The 23921-nt window shown below is 43.7% G+C and overlaps 1 protein-coding gene across 2 annotated transcripts in view; it reads right to left on the bottom strand.

Moving 5' to 3' along the window:
* LOC126088523 (voltage-dependent L-type calcium channel subunit beta-1) overlaps nucleotides 1-22411 on the bottom strand; it is a 757906-nt gene extending 735495 nt beyond the window's left edge. The window contains exon 1 of one of the 2 annotated variants that reach the window (XM_049906678.1): nucleotides 22278-22411. In XM_049906678.1, coding sequence (XP_049762635.1) covers nucleotides 22278-22334 — 57 coding nt within the window. In that variant the 5' untranslated portion in view covers nucleotides 22335-22411. The remainder of the gene's footprint in view (nucleotides 1-22277) is intronic. The other variant, XM_049906683.1, reaches the window with a different exon arrangement.
* Between the last annotated feature and the right edge of the window lie 1510 nt (nucleotides 22412-23921).

Genomic DNA, 23921 nt, shown 5'->3' with positions numbered 1-23921 from the left:
ATCTCGCCGCCCGCCAACCGCCGCATCGATACAAGCAGGTTGAAACTTTTAGTGCTGTATTCGTATGGACCATAGAGTGAACTGTTCAATAATAACCTAAATTTTACCAGAACTTTCCCCTCATTTAATTATCCTCACAACTAACCTAGACAGGGTCCTTTCCAAATGTTGTGCAATCCGAGTGTCCCGAAATGAAAAATTAAAATGTGTGTTAATAATAATTACTTGCAGACCTAGCTGTGTTAGAATGGTGTTTAAAAAACTGTTTTGTTAACGAACCAGTAAATGAGTAACGAAGGTCTAACAAAGTTGAATGATAACTTTAATATTGATATAGTAATGAAGTTTAATTATTTCGAGACAGATAGAAAGGTATTTAAATGAGCAGTAAATAAGATGTAAAGAGTAGTAACTTATATGCTGGAAATCTTGAACGCATAAAAAGCTCAGTAATCAATTTTTAAATACAGCTATCATAACAGTTTCAAGGTCCCCCCCCCCCTTTTTTTGTATTCATTTGAATTCTGAAGTGTTCTACATTGGTTTGACCAGCAAAAGTTAAAGTCAATACAAAAGACAAAATTTATCAGTGTTTTATCTTTATCAAAACTGACATTTTGTGTGTGGCTCGAAAGTGCTATTTCTAGGGTAACCTATGCCCGACTATAATCAGATTAATAGACAGTATAAAGTTTTGTAGTATACATTATAGTGTAGTGTTATGTATTCATGGTTTTTCCATATCAGTACAGAACGTGAAACTATCAGTTCAATAGATTTTCTGGTTCTAAAATTCTACTATATTATGCAGTGTTACTACGTGTGGTTTTGCATGAATATATACCAACTTGTACAGGGAAGAAACTCAGTTAATGCCTAATTAGGCTGGCGGCCGTATTATTATCAAATTGGTAGCACCTTCAGTGTTGCTTTTGATCCATTCTGACGTGTAATTGCATTTCTGACTTGCTTGACGGATAATTGTTATTACAGAGTGGGTGTAAGTCTGATATGCCACCATTCAGGTACACGCGGTCGATATCTATATGAAAATACTTTCTCATAAGGTGAACCCTGCTCACTTACCATAGCACAGGCTTTAATGAGCATTGTGTGCCCCACGCGCACGTTACAACAGGCTTCAAGACGAGGATTGCAAACAGGTGAGAGTCATCCACGAACTTTCTAAAATAAAATAAAATAAAATCTGAGCAGCCATCTCAGATTGTTCGCGTACAATGCTGTCATTTAGCGTCTAGTAAATTCATGAGAAGATCAAAACAAATTACAAAATGATTTAGACAAGACACCTATAAGGTGCGAAAAGTGGCAATTGATCATAAATAATGAAAAGTGCGAGGTCAAGCACATGAGTCCTAAAAGTAATCCGCTATATTCTGGTTACACGATAAAAGGCACAAATCTGAAGGTGACAGTGCAGCTAAATACCTAGGACACTTAAACGGGAACGATCACATAGATAATGTACTGGGGGAGGCAAACCAAACAGTGAGTTTTATTGGCACAGACTTAGAAGATGCAAAAGGTCTACTAAAGGTACTCCGTACACTAAGCTTTTCCGTCCTCTGATAGAGTTTTGCGTGCGTTACGGCATCCTTATCAAGTGGGATTGAGGGAGCACGTCTAAAAAACTCAAAGAAGAACGGCTCGTTTCGTATTATCGCGAAGTAGGGAGAGTGTGTGACGAATACGAAACGCGATCTTTTCATCAGTCTCCAACGTTCACGCCGGCCTGAGTGGCCGAGCGGTTCTACGCGCTACAGTCTGGAACCGCGCGACCGGTACGGTCGCAGGTTCGAATCCTGCCTCGGGCATGGATGTGTGTCATGTCCGTAGGTTAGTTAGGTTTTAAGTAGTTCTAAGTTGTAGGGGACTGATGACCTCAGAAGTTAAGTCGCATAGTGCTCAGAGCCATTTGAACCATTTGAAGCAACGTTCACCTTAGAATGCGAAAATATTTTGTTAACATCCAGCATCATAGGCAGATACGATCATCGTAGTAAAATAAGAGATGTCAGAGCCCCCAGTGGTAGGTATAAAGGTTCGTGTTTCCTCGCGCTTTTCGGGAGTGGAATTGTAGAGAAATAGTGTGAAAGTGGTTCGATGAATCCTCTGCCGGACACTTAATCGTGAAGTGCAGACTAGTCATGTATATGCAAATGAATAAAATCTTAGACCTCAGTTTACAGTCATTCGCTTCGTTATCAATATAGTCAACAAGAAATACAACATACGATTTGGAGCCAGCAACGAATTTAATGAATACCCAGTGTCATATGATTTGTTTCAGATTTCCCTCTCTGGAAGTCTGTACAAAGGTTCACTTCCTGTAGATTTCATTAGTTCAATTAGTTTCGTCTTCTTCGTGAGCGTAGGTCTTCTTTTACGAGCCGTGTACCAGAGTTCGTTCCCACAAGAACAGCTCAATGGTAAGGTTAAATGAAAGCGCACCTTTACCGCGACACAGCCTGGTTAATGCATTATATATTCAAAGGAAGGAAGTCGTAGTGGGTCGCATCAAACCAATCAGAAGACTGATGTGTCTACATCCACACACATACTCTGCAAAACACTGAAGTGCATGGCAAAGAGTACTTCTCACCACACCTGATATTACGGCTTCTTCCTTTTGCATTCACGTATGCAGCGCCAAAATAATGACTGTTTAAGTGCCTCTGTATGCGCTGAAATTAATCTGATCTCGTCCTCACGATCCCTACGGAAGCGATGGGTAGAGTTGTAACATATGCTTACAATCCTCACAGGAAAGGTAAGGAGAGACGGATTTAATGCCCCATCAAAGATGAGGTTACAAGAAACAGAGCAAAAGCTCCGTCCCGTATCCAGTCGGTATAGCCCGCACGGAAGAGTTGTTGGAGATGCTCAGGGACTTTAAATGGACGTGTCTGGAAGGAAGGAGATGCTATTCTCAAAGCAAAATCCTGGGTAAATTTATAGAGCAAGTCTTCGAGGAAGACAGTGCTAAAATTCTGCTGCCTTCTTCGTATACCTGTGCAGTGATCATTAGAATAAGGTAACAGGGACTAGGGAGCGTACCGTGCCACAGAGTTCATCTGTTTTTGCTGGGCTCCACTTGACAACGCAGAGGGACAAAGGGCCACTAATACTGGTACGAGATACCTTCAGCCATGTACTGCACAGTGGTTTGCGGTGTAATGTGTAAATGAACCCTCTGCCATTAACTGCACAACGGTTTGCCAAGTATAACGTGAGCACGGACGTATTCATTTTACAAGAGAGAGTAAATAAAATTCTGAGTTTGGGTTCACACGACTAAATTTTATAAGCAAGTGCTAAAGCAAAATCTAAATTTAGCATAAGGAGAGAAATAGGGAACTATACAACTCTTTGACAGTTTACACATGTAAATCAAGTGTGGGACAGATTGGAACAATTTCTGGAAAAACAGATTAATGTCTGTATTCTCATTGAAAAGTCGTTGTACATGACAGATGAAGTCTTCAGAAAAACGTGTACGGAATTATGTAGACAAAGAAATTAATTAAAGTTTCTCATAATGAGAGGCTAGAAGGAGTGATCTATACGTGCATTAAATAAAATTTTTAATAGCCAAGATCGCGTCCAAAATTGTTTTTTATTGGCCGGTTTCGACAACTATGACTGTCGTCTTGAGATTTTTAAGAACGTCTGTGGTTGCACGCCATGTTCTGTTGTACGTTCATAACGCATGCGATGTCAACGTTTTAGTGCAGAATATATTCCATATTCCGTACAGGTGTTTCTGAATCTGTACATGCAGGATCTGCACTCCACAGTTGCACTATGAATTTCGAGTGAGAAGTTTCCAAGTTGTGCTTCGCTCGTCATGTAAATGTAAACATTGGCATATCGTAGATATTCAATGTTGCACAAGGTGCATTTGAGATGTGGATAATATTACTTGTGACAAACCAGTTTGTTATTTTATTCTCGGCAAACCTGTGTGAAATTTGTATATATATTCTCCACTAAAATGTTAACATGGTGTGCGTGATGGACGCACAATGGACATGATGTACAACCAAAAAAGTATTTAAAGATATGAAGATGCCAGTCTTACCGGCCGAGATCGGTAAATAAAAAACAATTTTGAACATAATCTTGGCTAAGAAAATTGTTCTTTAAAGCAAATGAATTTTTGTTTGTGTCTGTTCCGCTAAACCTATTTTCATATTTGAAGAGTCGATTACAACATTTGAACGACAAACGAAGCTGAAACTTCTGCGTGATTGTTCTGCATCTATACTCCGCAAGCCGCTGACACCAATCTCTCTTCCATTCTTCCAAATTCGCGAAGCCGCATGGCGAATGGCTATAGGCAAACCTAATTTTTTTGTTTTCCTCGCTGTGGTCTTTCCGCGATACGAATGTGGGAGGAAGTTATAAGCCTTCCGACTCCTCCCGCAACCTACTCTCTAGGAATTCCGAGAGTAAACCTCTCCCGTGACGCACAACGCCTCTTATAGCGTTTGCCACTGGAATCTGTTGAGCTTCTCCGTAACGCTTTCGCGCCTACTAAACGCTCTTGCAACGATACGCTCCGCTCTTCGTTAGATGTTCTCTATTTCTTCTATTAATTCGACCTGTTAAGGGTCACAGATTTATGAGCAATATTCAGCAATCTCTCGAATAACTTTTTGTAAGCCACTTCTTTCGTCGGTGATTTCCTTGTGATTCTTCCAGTGAAACATCTGCTTTTCCTACTCTTTGTTTTATGTGGTCATTCCACTTTAGGACACCCCGGACGGTTTCTCCTAGTCATTTTGCAGTAATTACTATTGACAATGATTTGTATCCAGTAGTGTGATCATAAATTAGTGAATTTATTCCTTTATTTGCCGGCCGCAGTGGCCAAACGACTGCTACGGTCGCAGGTTCTAATCCTGCCTCGTGCATGGATGTGTGTGATGTCCTTAGGTTAGTTAGGTTTAAGTAGTTCTAAGTTCTAGGGGACTGATGACCTCAGATGTTAAGTCCCATAGTGCTCAGAGCCATTCTTATTCCTTTATTTACGCGAAATGCCTTAACATTTATTCATGTTTAGGGCCAGTTGTCAGTCCCTGCACCAAACATCAATCCTTTCCAAGTCTTCCAACTATTCTCTTCTGTTTTCTGCCGTTGCTGCCTTCTTGTAGACAAATGTATCATCTTTGAACAGCCTCACGGAGCTTCCGATGTTATACACTAAACCATATATACAGGGTGATTCACGAAGACATGCAAATATTTTAATATGTTATCCCGCAAGTCAAACTAAAGGAAAGAGTTCATATAAACATAGGTCCGCAAATTTTTAGTTACGGAGTTACGGCTAATAAAAGATTTTGCCTGAAATTTAGCAACTTCGCTAATACGAATCCATCGCAAAACCGTATGAGATTAAAGTAAAGCATGATTTCCATTTAATTTGTTGTTGTTGGTCTGGTGAATCTAATAAAACGTGTCCCAGACGGGTATCTGCAGTAGTTTTCCAGAAAATCCAGAGAAGCAAAGATCACTGTATAAGTAAAATTGTTTACTTTCCATTAAGAATGTACAAACGTTTATGTCATCGTTGGCAACCGTTGGTGAGTTGTATCAGTCGTTTCCTAACCTTGAAAAAGAGTTCGTTTTCTGTATTGTTCACCAACGCCGTTACTACACATTTAAACATTTTCCCCAGAAATGGATTGATCGTGGTGCTACACGTCTGTGGTCACCCAGATCGCCCGATTTAACACCAATGGACTTTTGTGTATGGGGACGGATAAAAGGCATAGTTTATGAGGAGAAAGTCAGTATACGTGAGACATTACTTGCTCACATTATGAATGCAATAGACGAAACTAAGAACAACTCTGTGAAATTGAAACGAGCAACAAAATCTGTTCATAAACGTGAAGATAAATGCATTGAACTCGGTGGAGACATTTTTGTACATTAATTGTGAATGTATTGTGATATTGTATGTACACTGTACACCTTTCTTATCATTGAGCTCTGTTTTTTCCGGTTTAACATGAAATCACGTGTTCTATGGTATTAATAAAAACAGCTTATCTGACACATTCATGCAGTTTCGGTTAACGTTATTACCATCACTTTTCCAAAATTAAATTCTCTACAACTTCTGTTGAAAACTTCGTGCTCTTGCCTGTGATTTAAAAGACAAATTGGGCCAAGTAGTTAATAAATTAAAAATGTTACGAAATTACTTCTTTGCTTCTCTGGACGTCCTGGAAAACTACTGCAGTTGCACGACTGGGACATGTTTTACTAGAGTTACCAGATCAATAACAACAAAATAAATGGAAATCGTGCTTTACTTTAACCTCGTACAGTTTTGCGATGGCTTCATATTAGCGAAGTTGCTAAATTTAAGGCAAAATCTTTTATTAGCCATAACTCCGTAACTAAAAATTTGCGGACCTATGTTTATATGAAATTTTTACTTTAGTTTTAGTTGTAGAGCAACATATTAAAATATTTGCATATCTTCGTGACTCACCATATGTAAACAATAGCGGCTGTTCAGAGGGAAGAGGAGCACATTTTATTGGAAATTAAAAAGTGTATTAACATCCTCTGCAGGGCATTTTCATCCTTTAAGCCATTGTCAACTGTTACTTGCATATAGATGCGCATTGACACAGTATGCATCAAAAGTCACTTCAGCATATAAGCGGAGGTGTTCATCATGAACTAATGTCCACATTGACAGTTTATTACATTTCCATCTGTATCCACATATATTGTAAAAATGGATGTACAAATGTATGTATGTTGCACATCTCCACCTAAACCACTGGACCAGTTTCAACCAAACTTGGTACACATATCACTTAGCCTCTGGAAAGAATCGCTGTGGTGGTAGGAACCACATACCTATCACAGGGGCAGGGATGGCGGTTAAAAACAAGTGTAGCTAACTATGCGAGATTTCCTAGACTTTGTTCATCCACTATTTAAGAATGACTTTCAACAAACTTTACACATAATTTCAAGCCTTTGCGAAACTCTTTCTCGCTGATAACCACCACAAAATGATGAAAGGAAAAAACTTTATCGCTTACTACATTTTCGCTGTTTATACAGTAAAACTGCAACATCAGTCATGAAACTTTAGTTCGTTAGTTATTTACTGCTAAATGTTCACGGCACATTTTTCATACACTATTCACGTGTACCACTGAATGTACCTGCAAAATTATGTCTTTGTACGACACATACTTCATGAGATATGACGTCATAAACAATGAGATGTTTCAAAAACTGCCACATCATGCATGGCGTTAAATTTATTTATTCTCTGTTACTAATTCTGTTCGTAACACATTTTGTAGACAGTATCCACATACGCCGCTAAATGTACCTACGTACAATATTAATCATTGTGCAACACACACTTCAGAAGATATAACGTAATAACAATGGGAGACATGAAAAACTGCCACATCGTACATGAAGTTTTAGTTTATTACGTTTTTACTACCAACCCTATGAGCAAACGAATTTGCAGACAGTATTCAAAAATAGCACTGAATGTACCTGCATTGTTCAGGAGATATGACATCACAAATACTGAGCTGCGTGAAATCGAAACTGCTGGGCGAAATTCGCTGCTGATATACGTGAAATATATGCACACATACGTGTGACATATGTTAAATATATGTGACATGTGCGTACTGTGGCAAAGCCGCGGGGAAAAAGCTCCCGTTAAAAACCTTGACCGATTACAAGAAAACTTTGTGTACATATTACTTACTGTCTGTAAAGAAATACTATGTGGGTAAGAACCACCAGCATGCTATTGTAGTGGAGGTGATATATTGGTGACTGACGGCGGGAAGTAGGAGATGGACAAAGAGGGCGAAGGACGAGATGGATAGAGATAGGGAGGAGGAGAAGGTGGACTGAGAGAGGGGAGGAGGAAATCGATAGAGAAAAGGAAGAGGTTGAGATGAACGGAGAGAGATGCTGGAGAAGATGGACAAAGAGAGGGGGAGGAGCAGAAAGACAGAGCTAGGGGGAGGGGAAGATGGACAGTAAAAAAGGCAGGAGGATATGGACAGAGTGTGGAGGAGGAGGAGATGGAGTAACAGAAGATTGGAATAAATAACTACCTGGGCAGCGCCGGGTACTCAGCTGGTGTGTTATAAATGAAATGGAAAATAAAATAAATGAGGAACTCACGTATCAGCTCCCATTTGCTGAAATGATGTTAATGCGCACCGACATGCGATTACTACATGACTTACAAGCTGAAGCAGGCCCTAGTTTATGTTTTTTGTTTCGAAAAATTGTTTGCGTCGTTGGTGCACCCACAGTGTTAACTTTTTAGAAAATTCTTGCCCGCTTTGGAACCCAACATAATGAAAATAACTGCTGACAAATCTCAGAGAAGCACTGCACAGTTATGAGTAAACTGCCACGTTTGTAGTAATCCAACTAGCCACCTAAATAACAGCAAAATCGCGGTTTTAAACGTAATTTTTTCTTGGTTATTCCTTGAGGAGTCTATAAAACAATTAATTTACACAGTTAATCTTGTCGTGAGTAGCTACAACTAAATTACTTTTTTATCCCAGTAGTTAATAAGGTAACGAAAACATGTTGGTGACTGTTTTACGATCCTCTTTTGACTGTCTGTAAAGCCGAAAATACATCAGCAATATCTGTAACGGGCCAATATTGAGCTACGCGAAATTATTATTATTGGATAACTCACGTGATGGCGTTATGTGAGACACGTTGCTGTTAGACAGTACCTCATCTTCCACTGCACTTCAAACGTTGTAACGCCAGGACACGCGAGAAGCGAACACTGCGAGGAGGAACAAAAAGAAAGAAAGATGTCACAGCTGAGTGGAGAGCAGCGGCAGCGCACGCAACACTGCGTGCTGAAGCGAGCGTTGCGTGCGACGCGTATCGACACGGTGCGTAACCCTCGCGGGACAGGCGCGCTCGCGTCACTCCCGGTCTGCGGGCAGAGCGGCCGACGTTACTTCAGCGTCGTCGCTTCCTGGTGCAAATTACGAAGCTAAGGCGAGTTCGTAGTCACTGTAGGCTGTATCAGATGCTCCAAAGAGACGTATACAGAGTGATTTTTTCCCACAGTGTAGAAACTTTAGGACTGACCGATGAGAGGACACGAAAGAAAAGAAAATCTAATGAACTTATGTCCGGACACGCACGGTTTCCATACTGTAGACAATTTATCCAGTCATGCACCGTTACACAGCCTGCGGTCTAATCCGCGCTGTACCATGCAGCTACAGTTACAGTGTGCATGATTTCCTCCTAGACGGTGGTACTGTTCCCCATACCTTATGTCCTAGCGCCCTCTCCTGCTACAGTCACTGGTAATGTTGTGGCCGATTCACTTCTCTTGCTGACTCACACTGTAGGGGATGTGATACAGCGTTGTACACAATGGTTCCGTACTCGAATCGAGAGCTCGCCGATATGGTGTTTACTTACGGAAAGGCGGCGGGTTGCAAGTTTGTATCAGGAGACCTGTCCCCGCCGACAACAACCGTAGCATTCAATGTTTGAAACAGTGTTTCGCTGTTTGTCTGAGACGGGGCCGTTTCAGGAAGCAGGAAATCATGAAGGACGCACCCGTAATGCTCGGACACCAGACTCGGAGGGAAATGAGATTAACACTGTAAAAGGCGACCTCTGTGTCGGTACCAGGCTGTTGACGAGCCAGGACAGGGAAAGCCAGACGACGGTGTGGAACACTCTCCATGACAATTGTGACTACTCTTATCACTTACAGCATGTGCAGGTCTTACTAGTGACAGACTTTCCACATTGGGAGCAGTTTTTTCACTGGCAACCACGATTCCGGGATTTGTGTCACCCACCCTATTGGCAGATGTGGCCACCTTTACGCGGAGTGGTATCTTCAACTTTCATTACACCCATCCGTTCCCTCGGTATGGTGACACAGAATCATCAGCACCGGTGCAGCCAGAATGTTTGAGCCAGGATAATCGGCGCTCGTATTTTGGGACCAGTCTCCCTTCCCTTCCCTTCCCCGTCGCCTAAGGGGCCGGAACTACCGGCGTTTCTTGCGGGTGACTTTGGTTCCCCTGCTGGATGAAGTGCAACTGATGATTCGAAGGGTTATGTGGCTGCTACGTGAGGTTGCTCCAGCCCACTTCGCCGTTAACGTCCGGACGCGTCTCCATCGTGTCTTCCCTGGTCGGTGGATCGAACGAAGGGGTCCAGTTGTATGGCCTGCTCGTTCACCAGATCTCAACCCGTGCGTTTTCTGGTGACGGGGCCGTATCAAAGCTATCTTGTATGCAGAGCCCGTTCCAAATGTGCAGACACTGCAGGAGCGTATTCGTGCTACCTTTGACACTGTTCGGATGCAGCCTGGCCGATGTGGATGTGTGAGATAGAACATACAGGGTGTTTCAAAAATGACCGGTATATTTGAAACGGCAATAAAAACTAAACGAGCAGCGATAGAAATACACCGTTTGTTGCAATATGCTTGGGACAACAGTACATTTTCAGGCGGATAAACTTTCGAAATTACAGTAGTTACAATTTTCAACAACAGATGGCGCTGCAAGTGATGTGAAAGATACAGAAGACAACGCAGTCTGTGGGTGCGTCATTCTGTACTTCGTCTTTCTGCTGTAAGCGTGTGCTGTTCACAACGTGCAAGTGTGCTGTGGACAACATGGTTTATTCCTTAGAACAGAGGATTTTTCTTGTGTTGGAATTCCACCGCCTAGAACACAGTGTTGTTGCAACAAGACGAAGTTTTCAACGGAGGTTTAATGTAACCAAAGGACCGAAAAGCGATACAATAAAGGATCTGTTTGAAAAATTTCAACAGACTGGGAATGTGACGGATGAACGTGCTGGAAAGGTAGGGCGACCGCGTACGGCAACCGCAGAGGGCAACGCGCAGCTAGTGCAGCAGGTGATCCGACAGCGGCCTCGGGTTTCCGTTCGCCGTGTTGCAGCTGCGGTCCAAATGACGCCAACGTCCACGTATCGTCTCATGCGCCAGAGTTTACACCTCTATCCGTACAAAATTCAAACACGGCAACCCCTCAGCGCCACTACCATTGCTGCACGAGAGACATTCGCTAACGATATAGTGCACAGGATTGATGACGGCGATATGCATGTGGGCAGCATTTGGTTTACTGACGAAGCTTATTTTTACCTGGACGGCTTCGTCAATAAACAGAACTGGCGCATATGGGGAACCGAAAAGCCCCATGTTGCAGTGCCATCGTCCCTGCATCCTCAAAAAGTACTGGTCTGGGCCGCCATTTCTTCCAAAGGAATCATTGGCCCATTTTTCAGATCCGAAACGATTACTGCATCACGCTATCTGGACATTCTTCGTGAATTTGTGGCGGTACAAACTGCCTTAGACGACACTGCGAACACCTCGTGGTTTATGCAAGATGGTGCCCGGCCACATCGCACGGCCGACGTCTTTAATTTCCTGAATGAATATTTCGATGATCGTGTGATTGCTTTGGGCTATCCGAAACATACAGGAGGCGGCGTGGATTGGCCTCCCTATTCGCCAGACATGAACCCCTGTGACCTCTTTCTGTGGGGACACTTGAAAGACCAGGTGTACCGCCAGAATCCAGAAACAATTGAACAGCTGAAGCAGTACATCTCATCTGCATGTGAAGCCATTCCGCCAGACACGTTGTCAAAGGTTTCGGGTAATTTCATTCAGAGACTACGCCATATTATTGCTACGCTTGCTGGATATGTGGAAAATATCGTACTATAGAGTTTCCCAGACCGCAGCGCCATGTCTTGTTGAAAATTGTAACTACTGTAATTTCGAAAGTTTGTCAGCCTGAAAATGTACTGTTGTCCCAAGCATATTGCAACAAACGGTGTATTTCTATCGCTGCTCGTTTGGTTTTTATTGCCGTTTCAAATATACCGGTCATTTTTTAAACACCCTGTACTACGGCACTTACACGCATGCGTTGAAACACATGGAAACCATTTTCAACACATACTTTAACCGTGGTTGCACGCACAGCGCGTATTAGACTGCAGTCTCTGTAACAAATGGCTCTGAGCGCTATGGGACTTAACATCTATGGTCATCAGTCCCCTAGAACTTAGAACTACTTAAACCTGACTAACCTAAGGACATCACACAACACCCAGTCATCACGAGGCAGAGAAAATCCCTGACCCCGCCGGGAATCGAACCCGGGAACCCGGGCGTGGGAAGCGAGAACGCTACCGCACGACCACGAGCTGCGGACAGTCTCTGTAACAATGTACGATTGAATAAATGGTCTCTAGCACGGGAACGATGCACTTCTGGACATAATTTCATTAGACCTTGTTTCTTCTGTATCCTCTCATCGGTCAGTCCCTCGAGCTTTTACACGGTGGGAAAAATCACCATGTATAAGGCAGACATTTGAGACAAACTCGCACTGCAAAGTTCCCAGCAGGAACTCCCACACATCTGTTGTCCCGTTTGTTGTCGAATGCTGCTTGTGTGTTGCGTTACTTTCACAAGAACAAAAATATGCGAATATATCGGCGTACAACGCAGTGTACACTGGTCACGCGTACCCATAAGAAATTTAAAAAAAATGGTTCAAATGGCTCTGAGCACTATGGGACTTAACATCTATGGTCATCAGTCCCCTAGAACTTAGAACTACTTAAACCTAACTAATCTAAGGACATCACACAACACCCAGTCATCACGAGGCAGAGTAAATCCCTGACCCCGCCGGGAATCGAACCCGGGAACCCGGGCGTGGGAAGCGAGAACGCTACCGCACGACCACGAGCTGCGGATCGTAAGAAATACAGCAGCATCCTCATCACATTTGGTGCAGCCACTAGCAGGTTTAGTAGTTTACAGTTGACGGTACATCAGGCCCGACAAACAGGGAGCAACGAGAATCAGTTGCGGCAAAGCGATTTGTCTGGAAAGGCAGCTGGAATAATAAGTCTGAAACAGCAGAAAAAACAAAAGGTGAAAGTGAAGTCAACTGACAAAATTTCGGAGGTTGTTCAGGTATTTCTGAGTGTTTTGGGACACGCGCTCTTCGGTAGCTCGTTACAGAGTAATTCCAATTCGTTGTATTTCTTACCCAAATTTATCTTTGTATCTGTACTGCACTGACAATACGTGAACAACAGCGTAGATGTTAATGGTATGCGCCTAGCGTTTTTTCACTAAACAAACTTGCCCCATTCACTCACCGAACTTGCTGTTGACGATAGTAATGCCCAATTTATTTTTCGTCATGAAGCGTGCATTCAGTTTTGCTCCATTGTTTTCCAGACACTCTTAATTGTACGGTAAGCGTAATACACAGAAGTACGGATTTGTATATTTATGAGCATTGGCCAACATACCCCTCGTATGTGGACTTACTGAACGCAATGAAAGAGAGACACAAGGCGGCAACCACGTGGCTCCAGTTTTGCGTCTGATTGTGAGGCTTGTGGCAGTGTTCTACGTTTCGTGTTGATGACTGCGTATTGCAATGCTGTGAAGGTATTTTCACAGAAAGGTAACGGGAGTAACAAACATAGTAAGTCACTATTACATTATTACTCTGCACAGCAGACCACAGGTCCCACACAAGGTCCAAGAATAGCATCCGAAATTTTGTCGGTCAATTTCGACTTGACTCTGTACGTATAAGCGATCGGTGTTGTAGTGAGTGGAGAAAGGGCTGGAAATCTCGTGTATACAACACTAAAGTATGCTTTGACAATATCTTTGGAAATTATGGCAAACGTGGCACGACCGCTATAACCAAACGAGGATGGTGACATTTTTAATGGCAATTTGTTCATCATATGGAGATGTTAAACTTACCGAGCCTCTTGGTATTATTTGAGAGGAGTAATTTATTTTTCTGCACTGCATTCATCTTTTCTCTTTTAACTCATAGCCACAAACAACACAACAAGATACTACACATCACAAGCATGCATACAATCATCACAAATTTCAGCTATACGTTTGCCCCCGATATTTGATATGTAGTTGGAAAAGTTGCGACAGGCAATGACTTAAGGCAACATGAAAAAAAGTGGTTTAATTCTGCTCTTACATCCTAATTTCAGGATTCCTCTCTATCTTCTTTGGCTCAAATGGCTCTGAGCACTATGGGACTCAACTGCTGTGGTCATAAGTCCCCTAGAACTTAGAACTACTTAAACCTAACTAACCTCAGAACATCACACACATCCATGCCCGAGGCAGCATTCGAACCTGCGACCGTAGCGGTCGTGCGGTTCCAGACTATAGCGCCTTTAACCGCTCGGCCATTCCGGCCGGCTCTATCTTCTTTATTGATATGATCAAACATAGACGTTACGTAAACAAATTTATAGGCCTGCTAGTCGTAAGTCGTAAAATTTCTGCGCCTTAAACATAGTTCCTTTATTGGGCTTGAGATAGACAGTTTTAAGAGAAGCAGATACGTGAGAAGTTCTAACATCAACAAGGGAGATGGGGGGGGGGGGGGGGGGAGTGGGTCAGAGCAGTGAGTGATACTTCATTCGATGTGTACAGCGTGGCGACTTGTATAAATGTAGAGAGTAGTATAGAAGGACTCAGCGAATAATATGTATAGCAAGGATTGATATGTGTTTTTATTAATGAATTATAATAATAGCTAGGGTTGCGAAAATGTTACAGATTTCGTCTTCGTTCGAGTCGTTATTTCACATCTCGTATCATTTCATTATTCAGTACCACGTCATTATGAAGCGTTGCTCATTTACTTATTTAACACAATGTCTCAAATATGAAGATACGGAAAATAATTTCTCGCACACAAGTTTGTGATTGCTCTTTTTGACTATACTTCAGCGTCGATTGCTGTGGTACTCTCCTCAGTCAGTTGAACAACCCCAGTAGAAGTTGACTCGACACTAATACTGTACTGTTTTCCATTGCTATCTTCACCGCAACGGCTAGCAATGGAAGGTCATCGGAGCAGGCACCAGTCAGCCTAGCCACCAGGAAAACTATTCGTTCGGCACTAGTATTAGTTACCCTCTCGTTATGACAACTTCTCAACCTGCGCTGTTCTACGCGGTCGCGCATAGTCATCCATAAAGATGAAGTCAGGACCAAATGCACCCTGAGCAGACGCACATGTGGAAGAAGAGCTGTCTCACAACGACGTTGACCGGTGAGTGTACCTTGTTCAATAATACAGAGGACAATACGGCCTTGCAGCATTACGCCTCCCCACACTGTAAAACATGGACAGCCAGGACGAACGTGTTCGACAATGCTGGACGTGCCCACATATGCCGAGACTTGAAATACGTAATGCACCAAGAAACATTGTCGAACATGATAGTTTTGGTGGTCCAGGTGTTGGTATATGGGAGGCATAATGTTTCATGGCCGTACTCACCTCCAAATCTTTCAACACGGTACACTGAGCAGTCAACACTGCACTACTTCCGTATGTGCTTCTTTTCAGGGCTGTATTTGATTCTGACTTCTATTTTATGGATGGCAATCCGCCACCGCATCGAACTGCGCAGATAGAGGAGCCCGTGGAACGAGATGATGTTCGGCGAATGGAATGGCCCGCCCATTCCGTCGACTTATATCTCACCGAGCACATGCGGGATGCGTTGGGGACACGTGCTGTCTCACGCCTACACGTACCAACGACCGTCCAAGAGCTGGCGGCCGTGCTGGTAGACGAATGGACCGCCCTACCACAGCTACTCCTGGTCAGCACTGAAGCACATTGCGAAGCATGCATTGCCGTCCGTGGTAAGCATACACCCTATTAAGTGTCCGCCCCGATAGCCGAGTGGAACGAGAAGGCGCGTGCCATGTATATTAATACTATGCTCAAACGGTGACGCAACAGGAATCACTCGCTTACCGGGACGATCATCGAAGAACTCGTACCCACATCGCATCTTCCTCCAGTCAGTGTCGGCCATATATCACCCCCTTTAACGTATGTGCGCACGTTCATCGTGGAACAGAGTTACGTTCGAGAGCGTTTACCGACGACCCGACAGTCGACATCGAAGGACTTGTACCATCTGCTTCTTCGACAGATCGCCCGGAATAGGGTGGAACGCAAACATCCAGCTGTTAATTGGCACGTGGTGTGGCGCACGGTCCACCACCCCCACCTACCTACATCAGTCAGGTCAACATGGTACATTGTCGTCAACCGAAAATACCCTACAAATGATAAAAAGTACGCAATACATTTGGCGGATTCGTCCTTGTGTCAGCAATGCGGCGTGCTGGATACGGACGACCATCGGCTGGTCTGCGGCGAGGCATTGGCTGTCTGGACTCTCGCAAGAAAGATAATAGCGTTCATGCGGCGCACTATCTATACAGGAGTCTGTTCTGACATAGTATTTTCCAGAGGAAACGTATTTTCCGCGTCATAAGACGAACGCAGTGGCGTGGATCACAGGTATGACGGTCCATTACATCTATAGAGACACACGTACGAACTTACTGAACGTCCTGGATTACTGGCAATACTTGCGACATGGACACACAAAACTATTACGGCTACAAAAGTACAAGGATTGGTATGCCAATTTCCTGGTAACGGTTTTTGCGGACCCGTCATATACTTGGGGTGTGCCGGGTGCGCAAAGATGAGCGGCGGTGCTTGGTTCAAATGGCTCTGAGCACTATGGGACTTAACAGCTATGGTCATCAGTCCCCTAGAACTTAGAACTACTTAAACCTAACTAACCTAAGGACAGCACACAACACCCAGCCATCACGAGGCAGAGAAAATCCCTGACCCCGCCGGGAATCGAACCCGGGAACCCGGGCGTGGGAAGCGAGAACGCTACCGCACGACCACGAGATGCGGGCTGCGGCGGTGCTTTCGTTGTGAAACCGACCAAGTAATGTGATCGACTAAGAACACTATGCGAGTATGCGACCTACGAAAAACTCACGCTTGAACAGTTAGCTAATGGATGTACTTCAAATTTTGTTTTCATATCCATAAGTACTTTTCTTTAGGGTGCCGGAGGTGGCTCCACTTTGATTTTGTTGTTATTTCATGCTGCATGGTAGGACGGCAGCGAGGTTCCTTCCAGGACAGTTATCATGAGTCAGGACGTACTATCTTTATTTTATGAATAATAAAGGTTTCTCTGTCTCCTACCTTCCTTCATATAAAATGACTAAATAAATAAATAAAAACCCCTTGTAAAAAAAAATGGTAGGCGATCGCTCGCGATAAGCGGGAATTCCGCGTTCGAGTCCCGGTCCGGCACAAATTTTCATTGTAAAAAAAAAAAAAAAAAAAAAAAAGGTTGGTAGAGCACATGCCCGAAAAAAAAAAGTGGTCAGCGTAACGGATTGCCGTCCTACGGACCCGGGTTCGATTCCCGATTGGGTCGGAGATTTTCTCAGCTCAGGGACTGCGTGTTGTGATATCTTCATCATCATTTCATCCCCATCCGGCGCGCAGGTCGCCCAATGTGGCGTCGAATGTAATAAGACCTTCACCGAGGCGGCCGGACCTGCCCCATAAGAGCCCTCCTGGCCAATGACACCAAACGCTCATTTCCGTTACCCTATTAAGTAGCATGTGGCGCCGTTTGTAATGCGCAGGGTATCAGCATGAATCGTGGTAACTTCAGTTTCATTATTGTCTTTGAATAAAAGTGTCATTTCCGTTCGTCTCTTTGTATATCTTTTAGTTACCTTCTGCACTGCACTGCACTGCATTGGACCACACAACATTGAAGTGACAAAAATCATGAGGTACTTCCTAATATCGAGTAGGAGCTCCTTTTGCCTGGCAGAGCGCAGTAGCTCGACGTAGCATGGACTCAACAAATCGTTGCAAGCCCCTGCAGAAATATTCAGCCATGTTGCTTCTGTCTTTGCGGAAGTGTTGCCGCTGCACGATTTTGTGCACGAACCTACCCCTCGATTATGTTCCATAAATGTTCGACAGGATTCATGTCGACTGATCTCGGTGACCAAATCATTCACCCGAATTGTCCAGAATGTTCTTCAAGCAAGTCCTAAACAAAAGTGACTTGGTAACATCGTTGTCTGGGAGCCTGAAGTACTTGAACGGCTGCAAATGCTCTCCAAGTAGCCGAACATAGCCATCCAGTCAACGATCGTTTCAGTTGGACCGGAGGTCCCAGTCAATTTCGTGTAATCACAGCCCACACTATTATGGAGCCAGCACCGGGATGCACAGTGGCTTGTTCACAACTTGAGCCCATGGCCTGGTGGGGTCGCCACACTCGGACCCTGCCGTCAGCTCCTATCAGCTGAAATCGGGTTTCATCTGACTAGACCACGGCTTTCCAGTCGTCTAGGATCCAGTCGGTATGTTCACGAGCCCAGCAGAGGTGATGCAGGCGATGTTGTGCTGTCCAAAGCCACTCGCGTCGGTCGTCTGCCGGCCCGGCCCATTAACGCCAAATTTCACAGCACTGTCCTAATAGGTACGTCAGTGGTACGTCCCGCATTGATTTCTGCCGTTGTTTCCAGGCAGTTTTGCCAGTCTGGTAGAACTGACAATTCTACGCAGACGCTGCTGCTCTCGGTCATTAAGTGACGGCCGTCGGCCACTGCGTTGTCCGAGGTGAGAGGTAATGCTCGAAATTTGTATTCTCGGCACACTCTTCAATTTTCGAAATGGAATATGCCATGCGTCTACCTCCAACTACCATTCCGCGTTTAAAGTCTGTTAATTCCCGTCGAGCGGCAAATCACGTAGGAAACCTTTTCACACGAATCACCGAGTACAAATGGCAGCTACACCAATGCACTGACATCTCGTACATCGTCTACGCGGTAATACTGTCATCTGCATACTTGCATATCATTATTACATGACTTTTCGCATCTCATGGTACCTGGGATGGCATCCCTAAAAAATTTCTGAACACTATTCCCCGCCGAATTGTTGCCATTATCAAGGCTAAAGGCCGTGCTACACCATATTAGCGTGGTGTCTTCTAGACGGTGACTAACATTTTGTCTCGTTTACTCTATTACAGTATAAAAACAGTTGACTTTAACGTCAACATGGTGTAACAACAGCAACGAAACCAGAACAAGGGCATACTCCCGGCTGAGGTTCGAGTCCTCCCTCGGGCATGGGTGTGTGTGTTTGTCCTTAGGATAATTTAGGTTAAGTAGTGTGTAAGGGACTGATGACCTTAGAAGTTAAGTCCTATAAGATTTTACACACATTTGAACGAAAAATGGCATACTCCGCACTAAACAGCAATGCTAATGCAATTAACACCTTATCGAAAGAATAGCTTCTCCTCAAACTCTTAAACACGAATTATGTGACGATGTCAAACTGACATTTACTAACAGAACACAGTTTCTTTCATTGCCTTACACGTGTCGTGACGGTGCTCGATTCCCACAAGGGAAAGACGAAATTATGAACCCAAGTGTTTACTTAAGGCAGTTCCCACATGCTCTTCCCGAGATCAAATAACATAAATTTCACTTTGCCAAATTATTTAAATGTAACAAAAATGATGTACAGGTAGTTGTACTCGTTCTCGTATGGACCCTCAAGTGCAAAAGCAGCGAAAAGAATCACAGTATCACCATCTTTCTCAAAATATACTCATAAGTATCAACACAGGTTACAAGTTCCGCCTAGCGAATCGGTGTCGATTTGAAGTCGTCGTTACTATGTACACATTGTGTCTTTACAAATGGTTACGGAGAAAAAGAAATAAGTGTGTTTATCATGTACTGTGCAACAAAATGAATAGCTTCTGAGCGATTACAAATTATATTAAGTTTTATCAAGTCACTGTTATTGTCGATAACAAGAGTAATAATCGTTCCCATAGGAATCAATTAGCGCGTAAATTGAAAGTGGGGAGAAACGAAAGGAAAGGAAAGCGAGACGATCACTGCTGTCTGGTGTATCACAGCAGCGGATTCTGCGTGGCGCTTGTTCTTTCGGACATGTCCGAAAAAACAGACACCACGCATTCATTTAAGTAATCAAATAGGATATTCACGCACTAATACCATAGTCGCAAGTCTCTGGGCAAGAATCAGTTTCATGTGGCTGGTAATCAGAAATGTAAATACCACCGTACACTTTCGCATGATGCGTCACTCCCAAGCAACAAAGCTCGATGAAATTTGGACCATACAGCTGCAGCAGAGTACAGGATGAGCTGAAAGAAATACGAAATGAAAAAACCTGCGACTGAAACCATAATGCTTCATATTCTGCCACTGACGTACTGAGTGGTGGAATGGAAGACCGGTATTATAGTAAAGTATAGAATAAATGTGTGCCTACGTTCTTACAATTCAGTACACGGATTACCCCTGCTGCATAGGCATCCTTGCAGAACGCGCCGAGTGTGGAAGCCTGTTAGCAGCATAATCGCTTCGTGTGACAAGCTCCATTAGCGTTCAACTTAGCGGCTGCAGCTACGCTTACATGTGATTCTGACCGCGACTATTCCGTAAGTAAGACAACGATAACACAACTGAACGATTTTTTTTTTAAGATTTGTTGTTTTAAGGTGCAAAGTGATGAGAAACTTGTGAGCCAGAGATAGATATAAATATCAGCATAACAATCAAATAGCTCTTGTCGACACAAATAAGGCTGAAACATTGAATAACCATACAGTATTTCTTCATGTATGTCGCGTGCAGTGAATGACAACTGTGATATACAACGCATAGGTCAAATGATGTTGCTGGAGAAAGCACGTGCTGCCATGTTCATTGTCATTTTATTTGAGCTGCCTTACATGCTAGAAAAAGGAAAAGGGAGCTTCTACGACAGTATGCTTCCTATTAAAGATTCATATTTTATAACAAAATATTCATTGTACACTAAAATACAAGACTTCCACGCTATTATTTATAATTACATTACATATATTTAAAAAATGCGAACATTGAGTAACTGCATGAATACGGACTGAATTAAGCTGACACTGTAGTAATATATTATGTGGTTTGAGAGAACATTCAGCTTTGAAAATGTTGTGAAATTATTATTATTGCTATTGTTATTATTAGTCTGTTTCATTTTGTTAGGCATCTAAAATTGTTAGAATTGTCATAGAAGGTGTAGCAAATACAAAATCTGTGACAGGTGTGCAATTTCACGAATACATGTGGCTAACAATGCGCATTTCTTATGAAGGTATGCACAACTATTTTACGTCATTGCTTTCAGCACTGTCCGTGTTTCACGTGACCACTGTACCTATCATTAACTTGGGTTAGACTATGCATCTTCCCTTTTCTGTTCGCCTCTGACAGTGCTGCATAACTTTGAAATATAGATCCTGCTCTGTCTTTTTTCTGTCGCATTGACCGTTTCTCATACACTAAAGCAAGCACACGACAAAGTGAACAATGCTGCACCCTTGACTCACTCTTTACAAAACAGATCTAGCTTCATGTCAATAATCGTTACAATTAACTAAAGCTTGCCTGACGACATGAAAACTTCTTTGCAATGCTGAACTTTTTAACCTATTTGGAATCTCGTGTACTTCTGAAATTTCTAAGCCTACACCATAGAACACACAACGTTAGATCAAGTAATTCCGCTAAAATATTTTTCTGATTTTCTACGTAACTGTAGCTCATCAGAATACATAGCAACAACACAAAGTATTAATTACTAATCTGCCTTCAGGCATGTCAGGAACGCTGTATTTATTGTGTCATCGGGAGGACTGTGGTCAAATATTCGCTATACTGCGACACAAGCTGTCTCACTTTTGTCATTAGCCTGTTTGACAATTGCGAAGTGTGTATCCAGTTGATTGAACAAAGCAATTGAATGGTTCACATGCTGAATTTAAAATTCCGTAAAATCTGAATGCACTAAACTTCATAAAATTCTTATAAATTGAAGACTATGCAATACGTTACACTGAACCTGGTAAATGACGTGAAACACTGTTCATACTCTCCATACAACTGTAACACTTCCGAGTAATTGAATAAGATGAAAATACTGTCTGGACATTTCGACGAAATCATGTCAAGAACACTTCAGTTACAACTGAATCGGAATAATGTGTGTGCTTCCTACAGACGCCAACGCAGGTGCCCTAGGATCTCGAGGGACTGGACATCTGTTACGGTTTCACACGCACAAGCCACCTCCTAGTACTTTTACTTCGCCGTGTGAGGAGAGGTAGCGACGTGAGGCGTGGGAAGGGCGCGCCGGCGAGGGCACGTACGCATTTACCTTCCTGGGCCTGCCGAAGGGCTTGTAGGGGTCCCTCCTGCGGAACTGGTGCGCCATGTCAGCTGCGCCTCATCACACGACGCCGCACACTCGCGCGCGCTCCGCGCCGCGACTCACTCGACTGAAGTCGCCGCCGCCGCGGCCGCGGCTGGCCAAACCTTAGCCCAGATGAAGCGCTATAAATACGCGCGAGGAATGCCGAACGCACGGCAAGTGGCCCTCGTGGGCGCGGCGGGCGCCCTTCAGACGCCTCCGGAACTGGCCGGCCCGCGGGGACCCTGACACCAGCGTCGACACCCCTCTGAGGTGTGTGGCGGAGCTTGCCTGCCGCTCTCCCAGCTCTGGGTTCGGCACCGAAACGATCCTACGTCACAAACCAGTCTAACGCTGGCGAATACAGTTTTGTATTTGGAAGAAAAGTTTTGAGGCACAATTGTACAAACCCAGTTGGCAGTCTCGACGTCGACCATTACAAATTAATAGTTTTTATTCTCTTTCTGTGCCGGAAAGATTCTACATTAAGTACCTAGTCGTTCTAGTTAGCTACACGTAGCACTGTTTGTGTGCCGACTTGGCGGATCAAGGTCAAAGGGCGCTACAATGCCCGTGGTAAGAAGCAGCATAGGCAAGTATTGGCCGTCCGGAGTGGCCGTGCAGTTCTAGGCGCTACAGTCTGGAACCGAGCGACCGCTACGGTCGCAGGTTCGAATCCTGCCTCGGGCATGGATATGTGTGATGTACTTAGGTTAGTTAGGTTCAATTAGTTCTAAGTTCTAGGCGACTGATGACCTCAGATGTTGAGTCCCATAGTGCTCGGAGCCATTTGAACGATTTGAGCCCAGTATTCTTTCAATAAATCATCAGGAGGCGTAGGATAAAGGCTGGTATGATTGCCTCTCCCCTTTCCCTGCAGAGATAAACTCCACATTCTCGCTCTCTTGTATTTATCATTTCTCTTAGTCTGCGTCAGTCTCTTAGTATAATCCCAACACGATCGGCGTATGGTAGAACTACATCCTTCTTCAATGGTCCTTTTGTTAATCATATACATATAAGGACAGCTCTAGGTATTTTAAGTGCGGATGCACCATACTTTCTGAACCCCTCCAGGACTTCCCGAGTGCTGCGAGCACGGGGGCGCTACTTGCGCGTGACAGGTTGAGAATTTGGAGCGACCTCTAAGCGTGTCCGGATGGCCAAGGCCGTTAACGCAACTGTTCCAGAGAAGCGGATCATCCGGACTCGAGTTCTCGTTCGGCACAAATTTTCGACCTTCACCACTGACTCATTTCAGTGCCCACAGACGGGTGGAGTCCTATTTTTCGTAATAAACTACATTTCTTCTAATCCCCCCACATCCTACTCACCGTCCTGTACCCAGTTGTTGTTAAGGTGGTCTTCAGTCCAAAGACCGGAGCCGGAACTAGGCTGTGGAAATCGGGGAATTCCCCCTTGGTCCTCCAGAATGAGGGCTCCTGGCATCCGAAAGAAAGAAACGAAGAACAACACAGAAAAAATTAAAAAAAATAGTAAAATCGATAAGTCTATTTAAGGCTTTCCCTGTAGTAAGCTAATCTAGGTTTGCTATGGAAATAATTCTGACGTAAAGACATGGAGTCATTTAGTCAACTTTATCCAGAACGC

Source organism: Schistocerca cancellata, chromosome 6 (genome assembly GCF_023864275.1).
Source record: "Schistocerca cancellata isolate TAMUIC-IGC-003103 chromosome 6, iqSchCanc2.1, whole genome shotgun sequence".
NCBI classification, from domain to species: domain Eukaryota; kingdom Metazoa; phylum Arthropoda; class Insecta; order Orthoptera; family Acrididae; genus Schistocerca; species Schistocerca cancellata.
This window is presented reverse-complemented; position numbering and strand designations above follow the sequence as displayed.